Here is a 15,692-nt window from a genome sequence, read left to right on the forward strand (position 1 = left end):
ATTCCCTTAAAAAGAGGTAATAGTGATAGGACAGAGGGAAGCAGAAAAGGTCAGAATTGGTAAGCAGGCAAATGGAAGAGATGCAGCAAGCTCAGTTACCACCACCACAATTCCAGCGGCATCCTGTTGGTTCAGTCTCAGTGCAGGTGATGGGGAATCCCTGCAGGTGATGGGGAATCCCTCAAGAGAAGAGTACACAGTGCTTTTATCATCCCAGTCCCCACAATCAGTCCGCCCATTTCCACTGAACAGCTTCACTCAACAGTCAGAGCTCATTACCATATTCGCCGCCCCATGTTCCTCCGTGTGCACATGGAGGTGGTTGTACCGGAGGGGGGTCGGCCAGTGACGCCTTTAGCCTCCACACGTCCTCCTCATCCTGACTTCTTCCCTCAGCCCTGTGCGCAAGCACAACTTGGTAGGTGTTACGAAAGGTGTAGTTGTTCCAGCTTCAGGCAGACGCTATGGTTTTTTCAGGAATATTTTTGTCCTCTTCAAGGCATACTTCTTCATGGCAATGGGATGCTGAGGCCCAGTTTAGGCAGTGGTGCAGTGTTGAAACAGGCAGCTGACGCAGTCTGACAGTCTTCCACCACCCTGCAGCTAAGGAGATGGTAATAGTGCAACAGCAATGCTGAGACAAAACAGCTGACACGGTCCCTTACAAGTAGACTTACTGCATGTACTATCACTTTTGTTATTTTTTCATGCTAGAATCACAGTTACCCAACTTAAGTAGTTTTGTTTGATCCATCTAGACAAATAAAGGTTTTCTGCTGGGTTTTATTTTGTTACATTTTAGAAGTAAGGGGGTTCTTTGCTTACTTCCATGTTCGCTTTGGGGTATTGAGAGTTGGGATTTGCTGCTGCTGGTATTGTTTCAGGATGTGAGCTGTTTTGGGGTTTTTTTCAGATGAAGCAGATCAAAACAGAGTGCAACGCATGCCAGCATGGATCAGGAAGGGGACATCCTGAAACAAGAAGGTACAAAGTATGTAAAACAATGGGCTTCAGTCTTGGCTTTTCTAAATGCCCTTCATCACAGCAGTGCTGGATGTTCTAGCTGGCAGCTCATCTTGAGCTACCTTTGAAATTCAAGTGATGGACACAATCCTTAAAAATGGGCCAGTGACTGACTGATCATAAAACCCAAAGCAAACCTATCACTCACCTTCAATAAATTTTTATCAAGTGCCATAAACCAGCAAAATTTATCTGTAGAATAGCAGTATAAATCCATGATCTTCACCAAATTTCCATTTGTAGATTTTGTTGGATGGAGCCAAATAACTAGAGCAATAGTTAGGGGTTTTTTCTTGGCACGTTCATTTTTTTGGTTACAGATACACAGTAATTTATATCTGTATTTTTTAGCACTGCAGGTGATATCCAGGAAAGTTCTGCAATACTTAGTTTTGTACTGTTTTCCAGTTTTTCTTTGTCAAGAGTTAAGGAAATTTATAATTTAAAGTATATCATTCTATCAAGGATACAGGTAAATGAGACATAATTGTGTACCAGAAATGGTGGGAAAAAACCCAGGCACCTGATGCAATGAATATATTTTGTAATAATGTACTGGGTTACAAATTATTATAACTCTGTCATGGTAAAAAAATAAATCACAATCTCTAAAGATAAAAACACAAAACCACAATTTCAGGAACATCACAGCTCTTCAGTGTACATACTGTAGTGTACATTTTTAAGAAAAGAGCATGCCAGATCCCCACCAGAGAAACTATTCACAATCCAAACAAATGGCAATTAAAAAGCAGCAGAGAGAGAGAACACTCCTGGAGGGAAAACCGACAGGCATTATAATCACCAGAAGACCAATTTACTGCCCTGCCTGCAGATAGATTGTATATAACATGACTATAGTTCAGAATATGAAGAAACAAGAAACACTGTGGCACAGTGCCTTTCCCCTATTTGTTTTTCCATTGCCGCACAGTTACACTGTGAACTCCTTACAGTGTAGGCAGGAGGTGCTCCTGTCTCTGAAAATATTGTATGCAGCTCATAACACAGTGACGCTTCAAGCCCACAGGCTGCAATACAGATAATAAACAACTGTCCTCTGCGCAACAGTCATTTTCTTATATACTCACAGTCACATTCACTGTATAATCATTGACTGGTCTTTGTTGCTAAAGATATTTATTGCATGACTTTCATTCTTGTGCCCACCCAGGTTACGCCGGATTCATATTCTAGCATGTGCAGTTAGTGGATGGAGGTGAGCTTAAAGGATACCCCACGGTCTGTTTTTTTAGAGTTCTCGGCGATGCGCTCGTTACAAGCTTCAACTAAGGGAATTGTGGAGCTGCATCCTGCTGCCTTGCTGACACTGTGGGTCCGTGGTTTTTCCTGTGTGTTTCACATCTTCAGTAAACGTCTGGGTTCAAAGAAAAAAACAGGTCTTGTGGGGCTCCACCCTGCAAAGAGATTCTGTGTAACCTGTGCCTACAGTGCACTCGGGCAGTAGCCACAGGGAAGGGACTGGCACCTGGGGAGAGCAAACAGCAAGGAGGGGCTGAGCGGGAGGCTCTGGCGGCACAGGGGGCAGCTCGGGCGGCACAGCTGGAGGGGAAGGCTTCCCACGCTCTCCCTGAAAGCGGTGCCTCTCCGAGTGGCCCCGCCTGGTCACGCGTGTACATCTGTAGGGGTGTTTCGAAGGTCTCGGCTGGTGTGGCGAGTCCTGAGTGCAGCCTCCAGAGCCGGGGCGGTTTGGGTTTCGGTCGGATTTTGAAGGAGGTCGGTTGCAAATGGGAGTTACCAAGCGATTCCTTGCGTGGCGTAGAGGCGCGCTACAGCTGAGCGAGGGGGGACCCGCGGAGCCCCAGGGTCTGCTGCTGCCTCCCGCTGCTCCCGTCGCCGCCGGGCCCGGGACGAAGCGGGCCCCGCCAGCCCAGGCTGCCGGCAGCCGCAGCCGCTCCGGGGCGGGCTCGGCGCAGGCCGAGGCTCTGGGCTTGAGACACAGCACCACCTAGGGGGGACTGGGGGCGGCCAGCCGGCCCGGGCCCGCTGCCCCTTGGTTTCCACGTTCTCCCGCCCGCCCGGGAGCGAGGGGGTCGCGGACCCGGGGGTGCGGGGCCGCCGCCTGCACCGCCTGCCCGGGCAGCGGGGCGGGGCGGGCCGGCGCTGTCCGCGGTGCTGAGCGGAGCGGGGCGGAGCGGCGGGGCCCGGGCCCGGGCTCGAGCGGGGCGCCGGCGGCACCGAGGTGCACGGCTCCGCTTTCCAGCGCCCGCGGAAAGCCCGCTGGTTGTCTTTGTCTGGCTCCGTCCCCTGACGGGCCTCAGCTTCTCCGAGGATGTAAATATTTATGCTGGAACGTGTCGGTTCACTCCAGCCACGGGCGCTTCTGGAAGGCCCGAAGGGAAGGGGCGATGGCACAGGCTGTGTGCCTGCCGGACACACACCCACCCGGGTCACGCCTTGCAGTGACCGGCGGCTTAGGAGTTCGTTGCATGATCTTGCGTTGGCTCTTCGTGCTGCAGTCCTGCCACGATTTCCTGTGAATGTTTGTTTACACTCATAAAGACAGTTAGCTACAGTTACACGATTATTTCTCACGCTCTGCACTGAGCAAACGTTTTGCCCGATTGGTTGAAACCACCTTTAAAACGATTGCCGGGAGTAGATGGTCATGCCGGCTAGGGCTGTTACTACCTTTAAACCCGTGTTTAAAAGCTGGCTTTTGTGCTGTCGGTGTTCTCGCTATGCGTCCAGTTCCTAGACAGTAGGTGTGCTCGGCAGAGCAATTGTCTTGACTATTTAATGCTGTCAATCGGCCGGTCTCACTTCCAAAAAAAGGTCTTGTAAGTTTTTGCTCTTCCCTCGAGTCCTTCAAGAAGGACACGTCCCTGCTGCTCGTTGCGCTGCTCAGCACCCCCCGCACGGGGTGAAATTCTCTGGCTCCATCGGGTTGTTTCCCCTCCTCCTGTCTCGTTGCAGATTCCTCCCAGCCCCTTACGTGCCATCTTTGTGAGAAGGGTTTGGTTTAGGCATCTGCGTAGCTACCGCGACATGCTGAAATGTAGCACCGCGGGCACCACCGCAGAATGTTGGCGAAGCCTGTTCGGGGTGTGGGGTGGGGAAACACGGATCTGGGGTTGTCGGGGGTACAAAAAAAAAAAAAGTTATCTTAACGTTTCTCGTTTTAGCAAGAGGATGTCTGTATAAAATCGTAATCCAACAGCAGCGCGGAGGGCAAGGCACAGGAATCCAGGTGTTCCTCTGCGGCCGGGAAGACAAAAAGAGCGGCGGTGCCCGTGCCTCTGCCACCCTCTGGCGGAGAGCGGGGCGGAGGGCGCTGCCGGCCGCGGGGCACGGCGAGCCCCGGCACAGCGGAGGGGGCTGCGTTTGCTCCGCTACAGCTCGCACGGCCCCCGTCTGGCTCAGCCGCGGCCCGCGCCGTGCTGCCGTTGGGGGAGCCCGGCCCCGTCGCCTCCGCCGGTGAGCGCGGCGCTCTGCCGCCCGTCAGCACAGCCGGCGCCCCCGGGTCAAGCCGGCGCTGTCTGGGGAACGCCGCCCGCTCGGGGGGCGCGGCGAGGGACTCGCGAGGCAGCGCGCCCTGCCCGGGGTGCCGCCCCCCCCGCCGCGGGAGCCAGCCCCGCCGCCCCGGGGGCGAGGCAGAGCGGCGGCGGCAGCCGGGGCCGGGCCGCCCCTCCCCGCCCCAGCCGGCCGCCCCGGCCGTCCCCAGCCCCCGTGCGGAGCGGCGCGGAGGGAGTGGCGGCAGCCCTGTGACTCATGCCTGCGTCGAAGCAGATCAACTGGCGATTCATGCTTTTAAAAAAGCAAATCCGAGCACTTCTGGAAAAAAAGGTCATCTCGCATTAAATTCCGCGGCGCGATTGGTATTCCGACGTCGTTTCTGGCGGAGTTTATAAGCGGCGGGTCGCTCCCAGGCTGGAGTCGCCCTGCCTGCCTGGACTCCGGCAGGAAGAGTGTCCGCTCGCCCCCTCGGTAAGTCTCCTCTAAACAGCATCCTATTTTTTTCAAACCTTTGGGAACCTCTTCCAGGACCCGCATCTCTTTTCTTTTTTTTTTTTTTTTTTTTTTCCCCCCCCTAAAATCTGGTTTGGTAGCTGTCGTACCTATAGAAGGTTAACGGGTATTTTGAGACAGGCAGCGCCTTAGACATTGTGTTAACCTGTTACTTCACTTCCAGGCATTGTCTAAAGAATCTCTTCTGCTTTACGGTTGTTTTGGTTTTCCTCTTAAAAAAGCGAAATACCTGTTTTCCGTTTAAGTCATCGACCCGTTGCGTTTACACGAGGGCGTAAATCCGCCCAGCAGTGGAAATGAATCGGTAGCTACCGACTCGAAAAAAGCCTCTAACAAAGGAAGCGTTCGTTCGTTACCGCGACCTTCATTTCCTTTACAAGGGGAATAGAATAAATCGCAGGTAGCCGTGGGGACAAAGAGACGAGCGGGGCACTGACCCGGCAATTCTGGATCAGCGACCCCGTACCGGTTATCGGAGCGCCGTGTCCGCCCGGGAAGAGCTGAACGTCTGGCGAGGAGCGAGGGCTGGGCCGGCACCTTCCTCCGCCGGCCAGACGTGCCTTCTCCTGCCGTTTGTGCCGCCAGAGCGAGCGCGGGCACGGGCGAGTGGCCGATTCCTGCTGGAGCACGGACCGGTCCCGGTGCGCTGAAACGTGTGTGTGCGAATACAGATGTGTGCGGCGCCTGGCATTGGCCCCGGGCACGACGCACCTCGGTGGGGCGGGGGTTTGTCCGTCAGCCTTTCCCGAGGGCTTGGCCTGGCGAGTGTCTGGGGCTCGGACGATAAGGCGCAGAAACGGGCTCCGGCTGGGACTGTAGGTCGTTCGGGCTGGCCGTGTCGAAGCCCGCTCTGCACGCTGGTTCCCGTTTGACGCGAGCCACATAACTGCCCTGCTCGGCGGCCACCGATATAATTGCGATAGACTTCATGCTCCGCTAAACCCGCCATTCAGGCGCGGGGGGCAGCGCCTCGGCATCCAGCGAAGGGGCGATTTTGCTCTCCAGCCTGTCGAGGCATTTTCCCGGCGCGAGGCTTGCGCCTGGCTCCGCGGCCCCGCCGCGGCCGGTTCCCGCCCGGCCCCGGCCCCGGTCCCGACCCCGGCCCGTCCTGCCACCGCCCCGGGACCTGCGCGGCTCTCGCTGGGCCGCAGACTGCCGCCCGCCGGCGCTCGGCGGGACTCCGGTGCGGTTCTCCAGGAGACCAGACTACTAAAACTGCCTTTTCTTCCTTCCAGCAAATTCCTTGCTGCCCACCCCTCAGAGAAACATCGGAGGAAACCCGGGCTCCGGGGACTGGGGCTTTTCTGAAGGGATGGCTTCCTCCGCTCCATCGTCCTCCAACGACGCTCCGGACCCCACCCCAACTAATTTACGACCCACAAGTAGGTTTTAATGCTTTCCTCGTTTAAAGTGGTTTGGAGGCTTTCTCCTCCTAGGCTTGGAAAGACCGATTTCGAAACGAAACGATAAATCCGCGAGGCCCCGTTCCGCGCCGTTAAGCAAGGTGCGGAAAGTGCTCGACACAAAGAAACCATCTTCCTGGTGGGAGCGGGAGAGGTTGGTCCGTGGCGAACAAAACGCTGGGAGGAAAAGCCCACTTTAGCGGCCAGCGTTGCCTTTATCTTACGGCCACATTTGAGGGATTTAGACAATAAACTGAACCCCCAGATGGCCGAAAAATCGGGATGTTGTAAGGGGTGTGGAGAAAATGAATCGGTTAAAGGGCGAAGTTACACCAGTGGCTTGAAGCGGGTGTGTGTCCCCCTTGCATTTTATAAATGCTAATGCTGCAGCTTCCTTTCAGCCTACGCTGAAGCCTGTAATTAAGCGAAATTTGGATGCTAATTGTAGCTTTTCAAAGCCTTGTATTCCTAATTGCTCTGAATTCGCCTTGAGTTATTGAGGTGTGAGTGGGAAGCAGAGGCTGCTGCAGGTGGATAGAGAATCAGTTTATAGCCCTGCCAGGCAATTCAGACCCTCGCCTACCGAAAATAAATAAAAAAGAGGCTCGGTGCTATAAAGCATCAGAGACAAAGGGCGAGCAATAGTAAGAAATGAAAGGTTGTCAGGCACAGCCAAGCGGGAAATAGCTTTTACCCTGAAAGGGCTACGAGGCACGAGCATCAGAGTCATTACTGTAATTATTCTGAAACGGGAAGGACCGGGGGAGGGGGCGAACGGCAGCATCGGGTCTTGTTGCGGGCGGGGGTGACAGGCGCTGCTGCCTTCGGCTGAGGTGTCACACGCAGAAATCGAATTCGCTGACAACGCGGCGAAAAATGAGATAACCTCTGACAGCACACCCCGCCCTGCCCGCCCGGGGCAGCCTCACTGCCGAGGGGCTCCTCCGCCCGGCCTGCAGCGCCGGGGGCTCCCTCCCCGGGGTCCGGCCCGCCCTCCCCGGGGCCCGGCCGCGGCCCTCCCCGCCCAGGGGAGCCGCCCCCGTCCCGGCCCCTCTGCCGCCCGCTCCCCTCTTGGCGCCGCGGCCCCGGCAGCCCGCTCGCCCTCCGGGAGAGGCTCGGCTGTGCCCTGGGCCCAGGCGGCGCCTCCTCCCCCTCAGCCCCGGGCTTCGCTCCCCGCTTCCCCCGGGCTCGGCCGGGGCCCACCGGGGCGTGGCCGCGCCGCGGCTCACGAGGGCCGGGAAGGAGCCCGGCCCCTCCGTCGGTGCGGTCGCACCCCCGGCGCTGGCCCCGATCAGGAGCCTCTCGGTCGCGTTTTCTCGGGCGGACAGGGCCGGCGGGCGAAGGGCTGCAGGCTCCGGGGCCGCCGTGGGATGGGACCGGCCCGGCTCGGTCCGGTCGAGCCGCGGGGGTGCTCCGGGGGCCGGGCCGGGAGCGTCCCGAGCGTCGGCGGCTCGTCAGTCGGCGGAGGCTTAGTCATGCAAGTCCGATCATCTACTCAAATACCGGTTTTCACCCAATTAATTCCTGAACTCTTCTGCGACCCCATTTCACGGCACTTTATTTTAAGCTGCCACTTCCCTGGAGCCCCGCCAGTAAATTATTAGATGTTCGGGTCCCGGGAGCCTTCCCCTCTCCTCTCGGAGGGCCATAGCGTGTCACCTCGCTGTCGCCCGAGCCTCAGCGGCCCCGCGCCCGGCACGCTCCGGTGCCGCCGGGCCCGGGCAGCCGCCGTTGCTGGCGGCGGGGAGGGCGGCGGGGTCTGGCCGGGCGGGCCCGCCGCCCCGGGGCAACGACTCTACCCTCTCTTCCAGCTTACGACGCGTGGTGCGGCGTGGCTCACGGGTGCACCAGGAAGATCGGGCTGAAGATATGCGGTAAGTCCGCCCGCGCCCCGCCGTACGAGGCCCCCCCCCCCGCTTCGCGACGCCACCAGCGCCGGCCCAGCGCCCCCGGGCCTGGGCGGCGGCCGCGGGCTCCCCCTGCCGGCCACGCGGCGGCTCCGCTCCGCGGCCCCGGTCCCGGCACCGGCGGCGACACCAGCCCCGGCGGCGACACCGGCAGCCGTGACCTCCCTCGGACTTGCGCTGGCCGAGGCCTTGCCCGTCGCGGGAGCCACAAACGGGGGTGTGCAGGCGCCGGCCACCACCGGCGGGGGGAACTCAGGGCCCGCCGGGGAGGCCGGCGGCGAGAAACGGGCGGGGGGTTTGACCGCCTCTCACCGTCTGAAATTTTTCAACCTTATCTGACTAGAAAATACGGATCTCCTGGGGGAAAAAGATTAACGAGACCCTTATTAAAGAGCAATTCGTCAGCTTGCTGTGCTGGTAAGATAGCGCTGGCAGCCAGTCAGCGCCAGGCACATGAAATGCAGGAAGGGAAACAAATGCACAATCAGATCGCAACGTTATAGCAAGAGATTCATTTGCAGATAACAAGCTGTCTTCCTTCGTCGGATTTCTCAGTCGCGCCTTCGCTTTCAGAGACAAACAGCCAAATCTTCATTTTCTGATGAGGAAAATCGTTCAGCTTAGCCCGTGCCCCTTATGAATAGAAATTAGTTCCCATTTTCCCCAGCTACCTCTTTTGGGGGGGATGGGAAATTATTTCGTGAGAGAAACGGGCCTTTTTTCAAAGCAATGAGATACTTAGACCTCTTGCCCTACTTTCCCGATTCGGAACTCATTCGCTAAACGTTTTGTTACCGGGAAGTTTGGACTGGAAAAGAATCAGGGTTGCGCGTGTTTAGCTCTGTGTCTGTTAGGGATTTCATTGGTACGCGCCAGCGACATTAACGAGCAGTCTCTTAGTTCTATAAATAGCTCCTGATCTGGGCTTAATGGACCGTTTCCCTACCAGTCCCTTCAGTGGCTGGAGCGATGGGCTTTCTCATCATCATTTTAATTTAGCCCGGCAAGCAGAACTGATAAAGTAACGCACCGTTAGGCTTGTTGCGTGTTGCTAGACTACCGGGGTTACAGAGGGACAGCGCAGCTTCTCTCAATGAGATCAAATACAGTGAACGTGAAATATCCCACCATTTTGGATGTGAGAAAGGCAAAAGAGAGCGTAGTAAAGCCTTTGTGAAGGGAGCTCAAAACAAGCAGGGCTGCTGTATTTTTGGCTCGGGTTTGATGCTCGTTTTTCCTTTTCTGGCCCCTTTCTGTTTTACACGAAAAATATACCCTGAATAGTGACAGTGACTCGGAATAATCGGATTCGATCGCGACCACTGGTGTTGCTCGTATGAGCCCTCCCACTTGAATCTAACACCTTCACAAAGACAGAGAGGGAAAGGTTGCCTTTGGTAAGCATACCGAGTGAAGTATTAAGGTTGCCAAGAATCCTAATTAAACGTGCTGAACAAGTTGACGTTTGACTATTACAGATGATATGTCCTCATCCTTACCTTTCACAAGACATCATTCTGGACCCTAAATATTGTGCAGTCACCAGGCGCCTCGGAATTGTTCTTTCTTTGTCTATCACACAGAAATCGATTAATTTGAATGAAAACTTTAAACAAGGGTTGAGCTGAGAGAAAAGGCAGGTCTTGAACAATGAGTCAGTTCTTCCACCTGTGCTCTATATTGTGCGTTTGACATTTTCAGTAATTACGTATCCAAGGTGTATGTCATTTCTTCTCAAACAACTGACCGATTTAAGGATTAGCTCTTCTCCTTTCTGGTTGAAAGCCACCGCCTGCAAAGAGCCCTGCTGCTGCCACACTCCCGCGCTCTTCGACTCTGCACAGATCCACTTAAAACCAAACCAAACAAAAAGAATAACATTTTAAAGCGGTTTAATGAACTGTCACGGCGAGGAAAGTACGGGCAGATTTCCTCCTGTGTCTGGAGCTGCATGCTTCACCTTTCACTCCCACCTCGGCAATTATTATTGCTGCTGGGACCGATCCTGCTAACATCTGCTCGGCATCAGTGGAAATACTCGACGTAGTAAAACCGCTCGGGTGCATCTTCAGCTGTTCGGCCCCGGCCAACCGATGACTCCCAGCCCAGCGAGCCGCGCGGGAGAGCGGCGTTTCGAAAGCAGCCATCTAAGCGGGAAACTCGGCTCGTCTCCGGAGTCAGTGGGATTTATGCTTCCAAGTCACGTAGGCGTTGCTGAAGCCCCCGGCCAGTGACCTCCCGCAGCCGGCACCGACGTGCACCGCCCGGCGGCCGCGGCGCGGCCGAACCCGGCAGGCCTGGCCCTGGCTCGGAAGCGGCGGGCGGTCCCCGCGGGGCGGCGAGGCCGAGGGGGGCACACGCCCACCCTGTGCCGGGCCCCAGGTGGAATCATGCCCGGGGACCTCGCCGCCTGATCTCACTCGGCTTTTAAAAACTCGGTCCCTTAAAGCGCATCGATGAAAATACCTGTGCGTGGAGCAGCTGCGGGAGGTGATGCTGCTGCTGGGAAAGGCTGCGCTCACCGCTGCTACAGCAGAAGCAGCGCGGACGCTATTTCACGCGCTGCTGCTTGTTGGATCTCTCCTACACCAACCTTACTTTTCACATCGGATACAGGTGAAAACTTCGCCCCGGTCATGCGCTTCCCCCGGCCGCGGGGGGAGCCCTCGCGGGCAGGCTGCCGCCCTTCCCGGGGCGAGGAACAAGAGGGTCGGGCGGCCCCGCAGCGGGGGCTCTCCCGTGTACCGGACCCTCCAGGTCCGTGAGATACTGCCGTGACCGAGGGACCTGGGAGAATGCCACGTTATCTACGGCCAGATGAGCTGATGTCGGGCGGCAGCAAGTTCGTCCCTTCAGGCTTTTCTTTTTTTGCTTTAATCTCCGCCCTCCAGCCGCCCCACGCGCGGCCGCGCAGCCCCCACGCTGGCAGGCCCCGTGCGAAGCCGCTCCGAGACCCAGCTGACACCCCCCCAGCCCCCCGCCTGAGCTCGCCGCCGCCGGCTTCGGTACAGAACGACGAGGTCGGGGAGCCCCCGCGGGGCAGAACCGCCGCCAAATCGCCTGGGCGGGGGGGAGCTCCGCGCGGCCGGCCTGGCGCAGCTCTCGTTAGGCCAGGCCCTTCCGCGAAGCCCCGGCCTCTCTGAGCCCGATGCGAGCCAAACCGGAGGCGACTGCAGCCTCTCCCGGTTAAGGAGGCTTTGCCCCCTCCTTTCCCGGCGGAGGCTCCGAGGGACGCGTGTCCCCACGCCGAGAGGAGCGCCGGTTGGGCTGATCTGCAGCCGGTTGGGCTGATCTGCAGCCGTCTCTTCTCACATAACTCTTCCCACTGAGCATCGCCACTGGGAGCCTAGAAGAAAGACAAGTGGAAAAATAAAGCAGAACGAAGCCACGGGACCTGGGGAAAGAGGATCGCTCCGGAACTTCAATCTAGACTGCACGTGCCTCGGTATCGGCTGCTCCACCTCCTGAGCGGGCCAACAGCACTAGCCGCTGCAGGAGCTGGCGATCGCTGCAAGGACCGTTAAAAGCAGTAACAACAAAACTGAAAGAAAAATGAAAAGTCATCGATACCCGAAGGCTACCCCTTTGCACGAAGAGAGTTTCCTTTAAACAGTTTTTTTCTCGTATAACCCGTATTCCTAAAAGCATCACAGAAAGAAACTAATTAGTAGAAGGCCAATATTAAAAGGCAAGACGTGAAGTGTTCACCGAAAGGACGGACTTGACAAACTTGCCGCGAACAGCCCCTTGGGTGGGGGCCGGAGGGGCTGCGGCCGGGCGCTCCGTTTTCGGTGGCCCCGACGGGACTGCCGGCCTGGCGCCAGGGTCCGCGGCAGAGGGACCGTGCCCGGCGGCTCCGTGTCGCTCCCCTTTCTAGAGCCGCACGGAGATGCAGCCCCCGGGGCTTGCTCAAGCCGCGGGAACCCGGGCGGGCCGGCGGGAGGGGCCTCCGGTCCCGGTTCGCCGTCGGGGCTCCGCCGAGCGAGGGCACATGGCCGAAAAGCGGAGGGCGCTGGAGAGACGCGGCATCGGGGGACCTGGGGGAGCGAAGTCACGGCGTTGGTCTTCCTCCCTGCAAAGTCCTCCTCTCTGGCGGGTATCCCCAGCCGCGACGAGCGTTGGTTTCAACCGTTACTTGATTGAAAAGAAAAGAAAGAAAAAAAGCAGGCCGGCGCTGCTGTACTGTCTCCTCCAAATGGGTCCCGTTATTTGCCACGGGCCCTGCGGGGCGCCCACCGTGGTAATTCTTGGGGTGAGGGGATTTATTATTGCCCTTGCACATAACGACAGCCCTTGTGATGGGGTCCTGGGCGCCGGGGCTGCGTCTCCGGTGAGAGCGGAGCTCCTGGGGCCCCCGGGGATGATCAGTGTTAGTATCGAAGCATCTTTTCGGGTGGAAAAGCCGCATCTCCTGGACACGTGCTGGTACGTACTGATAAGAGGGAGGTGGGGTTGATGAGTGCTGCCGGTGGCTGTGGAGCTCTGGCGCTCTCCGGGCGGCTGCTCAAGAGCGGCTGCTTGTCCTCATGCCTTTTGTGCGTGAGAGCACCACGAGGAGAACTGAAAGTGGCCCTGATTTTAATCATACATCATTGCCCCTGTCTGCTAGGTCCATAAACTTCGCCTGCAGGCTGAAATAGCATTGACTCATCCTGAACTCTCTTCCAGTGGCTGATTACTGAAGTGGAATCTGTCTGATCGACTTAATAAGAATTTACCACTGCACTAAATGACGAAAATTTGTTTTTTGCATGGCTGCGTTTTTGCAGTTGATGGCATTTTGAGCTCTCCTCCTGGAGGCAAATAATCCCCATAAATACTCTTATTCCTGACCTCATTAGTCAGATCCAGAGCCAACAACCGCTTTGAACTGTTGTCTGGAGAGCCGCTTTAAATATTTCTAAACATGTTAGGAAGTGAGAAAACTCTGACTTGTGCACCTTGCAATAACAATGTAGGGTTCCTGCAAAGGACCAACAGCCTGGAAGACAAGGGCCGGATCGTTAGCTCCCTGAAGGAAAGGCAGTCCTCCAAGAGCCTGCTGGCATGCGAGAGCAACGGGAAAGAGTCCAGGTTCCGGCGCACCGAGACAGACTTCTCCAATTTGTATGCCAGAGGTAAACGCTCTTCACAGCTTCTGCTTGCTCCAGCTCGGGCACGGACCTTGGTCGTCTGTCCTCGCCTCCCCTGGGAGTGCAGCCACGTGCAGCCCGTGCTTTTGCTTGGTTTTGAAGGAAGCTCTGTCTCTTGGGGGGGGGGGGGGGGGGGTGTTGAAGGAAGATGTCTCTCTGTGTATCTGTGTGTCTTCGCCGAGAGCCGCACTGGCAGTGTGCACAAGTTTCCTGAATGCAGTTTTATGTACTTTTGGGCTGATCCTCTGCAGCTCAGCTCCGGCGTCACTCCAGATCCAGCCTCAAGGAGGAGAGTAATTTTTTATTTTATTTCCTCGTCAGTAAAATAGCAATGAAACGGTCTGTGACTGCTGGTACGGGGCCACTGATGAGGAGGGTGGGGAAGGGAAATCAATCCCTTTTCGGGGAGAAGGGAAGCGTTGCAAGAGAAGGGAAGGCATGGGTTTGGGGTGCTTTTGGCCCCCGGGAGGCCAGTGCCCCGCACAGCGTTAGCGCTGCAGGGCGTGATTCGGCAAGGGTGCCTCGGAGCTGCCTCCGCCGTTCCCGTGGGCGACCTGGGCTCTCCCTTCCCCACCGGGCGAGGGGGGCCGGGAGCCCCAGGGGCTCGTCCTGGGGGCTCTCGGGGGGGCTGGGGCAGGTTCCATCTCCGCCTGTCTCTCCCAAAGCAAGCGCTGACAGCTGCTTTGCCCCGCAGATTTGCTGCCCGCCAAGAATGGCGAGGAGCAGACCATGCAGTTCCTGCTGGAGGTCGTGGACATCCTCCTCAACTACGTGAGAAAGACGTTTGACAGATCCACCAAAGTGCTGGACTTCCACCACCCGCACCAGCTCCTGGAGGGCATGGAGGGCTTCAACCTGGAGCTGTCGGACAACCCCGAGTCCCTGGAGCAGATCCTGGTGGACTGCCGGGACACGCTGAAATACGGAGTGAGGACAGGTAGGTACGCGCACACTACTCTTCGGAGTCCCTCCTGGGGCTTTTCTCTAGCCCACGGTGAAGGGAGCAGGCTTGAGCCCACGGAGGTAAGCCCACGTCCTCTCCACTCCCTCGACTCTGCCTCCTTGGAGCTGAGCCTCCAGGGCTGTCTGCGGGCGCCGGAAATGTCTCTGCTCAGAACCTGGAGTTATTGATGCTCCATCCGTCCGCGGCGGGCAGGGCTCGGTGCTGTTTGCAGAGCCTAGAAACAAGTTTTTAAGACGTAATCTCTTTCACTTGATGAAATGCGAGCTGTCTGTATCTCCGGGGAGCAATATCATTAGGTAAATGAGGGCATAAATGACACTGAATTTGCAGTTTTTCTTTTTTATGTTCTCAAGACGTTTAATGAAAAAGAGTCTGAAATCCTAGGAATCATCAATAAAGGAACCCTGTTGGATTTCAGCCCCTTACCCTGGAGCCCCGCCTGCCCAGGTCCTGCTCAGTCAGATAGAAATGCCCGTTTATAAGCACTTCTTTTTCCGGCTGAGCTGCGGCCAGGCTCTGGAGCAAAGTCTCTGCTCTTTCAGGCTGTTTGGCCTGAAACGTTTTACATCTGTATATGCAGAAAGCTCGGCTGGCAACAAGCCCTGACTGCTCGACGTGCCCAAGCAGGTCAGGAACTGGAGCGATATCTCCGGGGGGGAGCGTGTCTCCGTGTCTCCCCTGTCCGTTACTGCTCCAGCTTTTCAGGGCTGCCGAGCTCTTCCCGGCGAGCTGCCTTCTTAGGCTGGGCTCGAGGAGCGCCGGGCGGCTCCCCGCGGGGCTGAAGCGGGGGGGCTCTGCCGGGCAGCCTCGGGCCAGGCAGCTCCCAGCAGCGGCGCCTGAAGGACCGGGCGCTGCTTTCCGCACTGCATAGTGCGGCTGTGAAAAGCCAACGCGGTGCATTCAAGGAACAGTCTTGACGACAAACGTGGTGGTTAGCTTCCTTTTCTTCCCAGTTACATGCTGGTTTGATTTACTCGAGACTGTCGGGGCCGTATTTGGATCTCGTGCTCTTAATCAAAGGGGAGCGTGTTTCACTCCCACAGCCGTGGGTTGTTGGACAGGTGGCCACCAGCGAAGTCGGAGTCGCTGGGGTCTGTGTGTTCGCACCGTCATTCCGTATGGATGGCGCCGGGATGTGGAACAAGCTCTTCCCCGTCACCCCGGAGCTCTGGCGGGACCGGCAGGACCTGTCCCCGGGAGCTGAGCTGCAGGTATCCGATCAGACACAAGCTCTGCTCAAAGCAATACCTGGCGCAGCTTTAAAAAAGAGCTG

The 15,692-nt window shown here is 57.2% G+C and overlaps 1 protein-coding gene across 1 annotated transcript in view; it reads left to right on the forward strand.

Annotated features, from left to right (window-relative positions):
* The first annotated feature begins 4,728 nt into the window (after positions 1-4,728).
* Positions 4,729-15,692, forward strand: part of GAD1 (glutamate decarboxylase 1) — a 34,630-nt gene continuing 23,666 nt past the window's right edge. The window contains exons 1-5 of the mRNA XM_074910708.1: positions 4,729-4,971; positions 6,249-6,395; positions 8,228-8,290; positions 13,282-13,440; positions 14,150-14,392. Coding sequence (XP_074766809.1) covers positions 6,326-6,395; positions 8,228-8,290; positions 13,282-13,440; positions 14,150-14,392 — 535 coding nt within the window. The 5' untranslated portion in view covers positions 4,729-4,971; positions 6,249-6,325. The remainder of the gene's footprint in view (positions 4,972-6,248; positions 6,396-8,227; positions 8,291-13,281; positions 13,441-14,149; positions 14,393-15,692) is intronic.

Source organism: Athene noctua, chromosome 7 (genome assembly GCF_965140245.1).
Source record: "Athene noctua chromosome 7, bAthNoc1.hap1.1, whole genome shotgun sequence".
Taxonomy (NCBI): domain Eukaryota; kingdom Metazoa; phylum Chordata; class Aves; order Strigiformes; family Strigidae; genus Athene; species Athene noctua.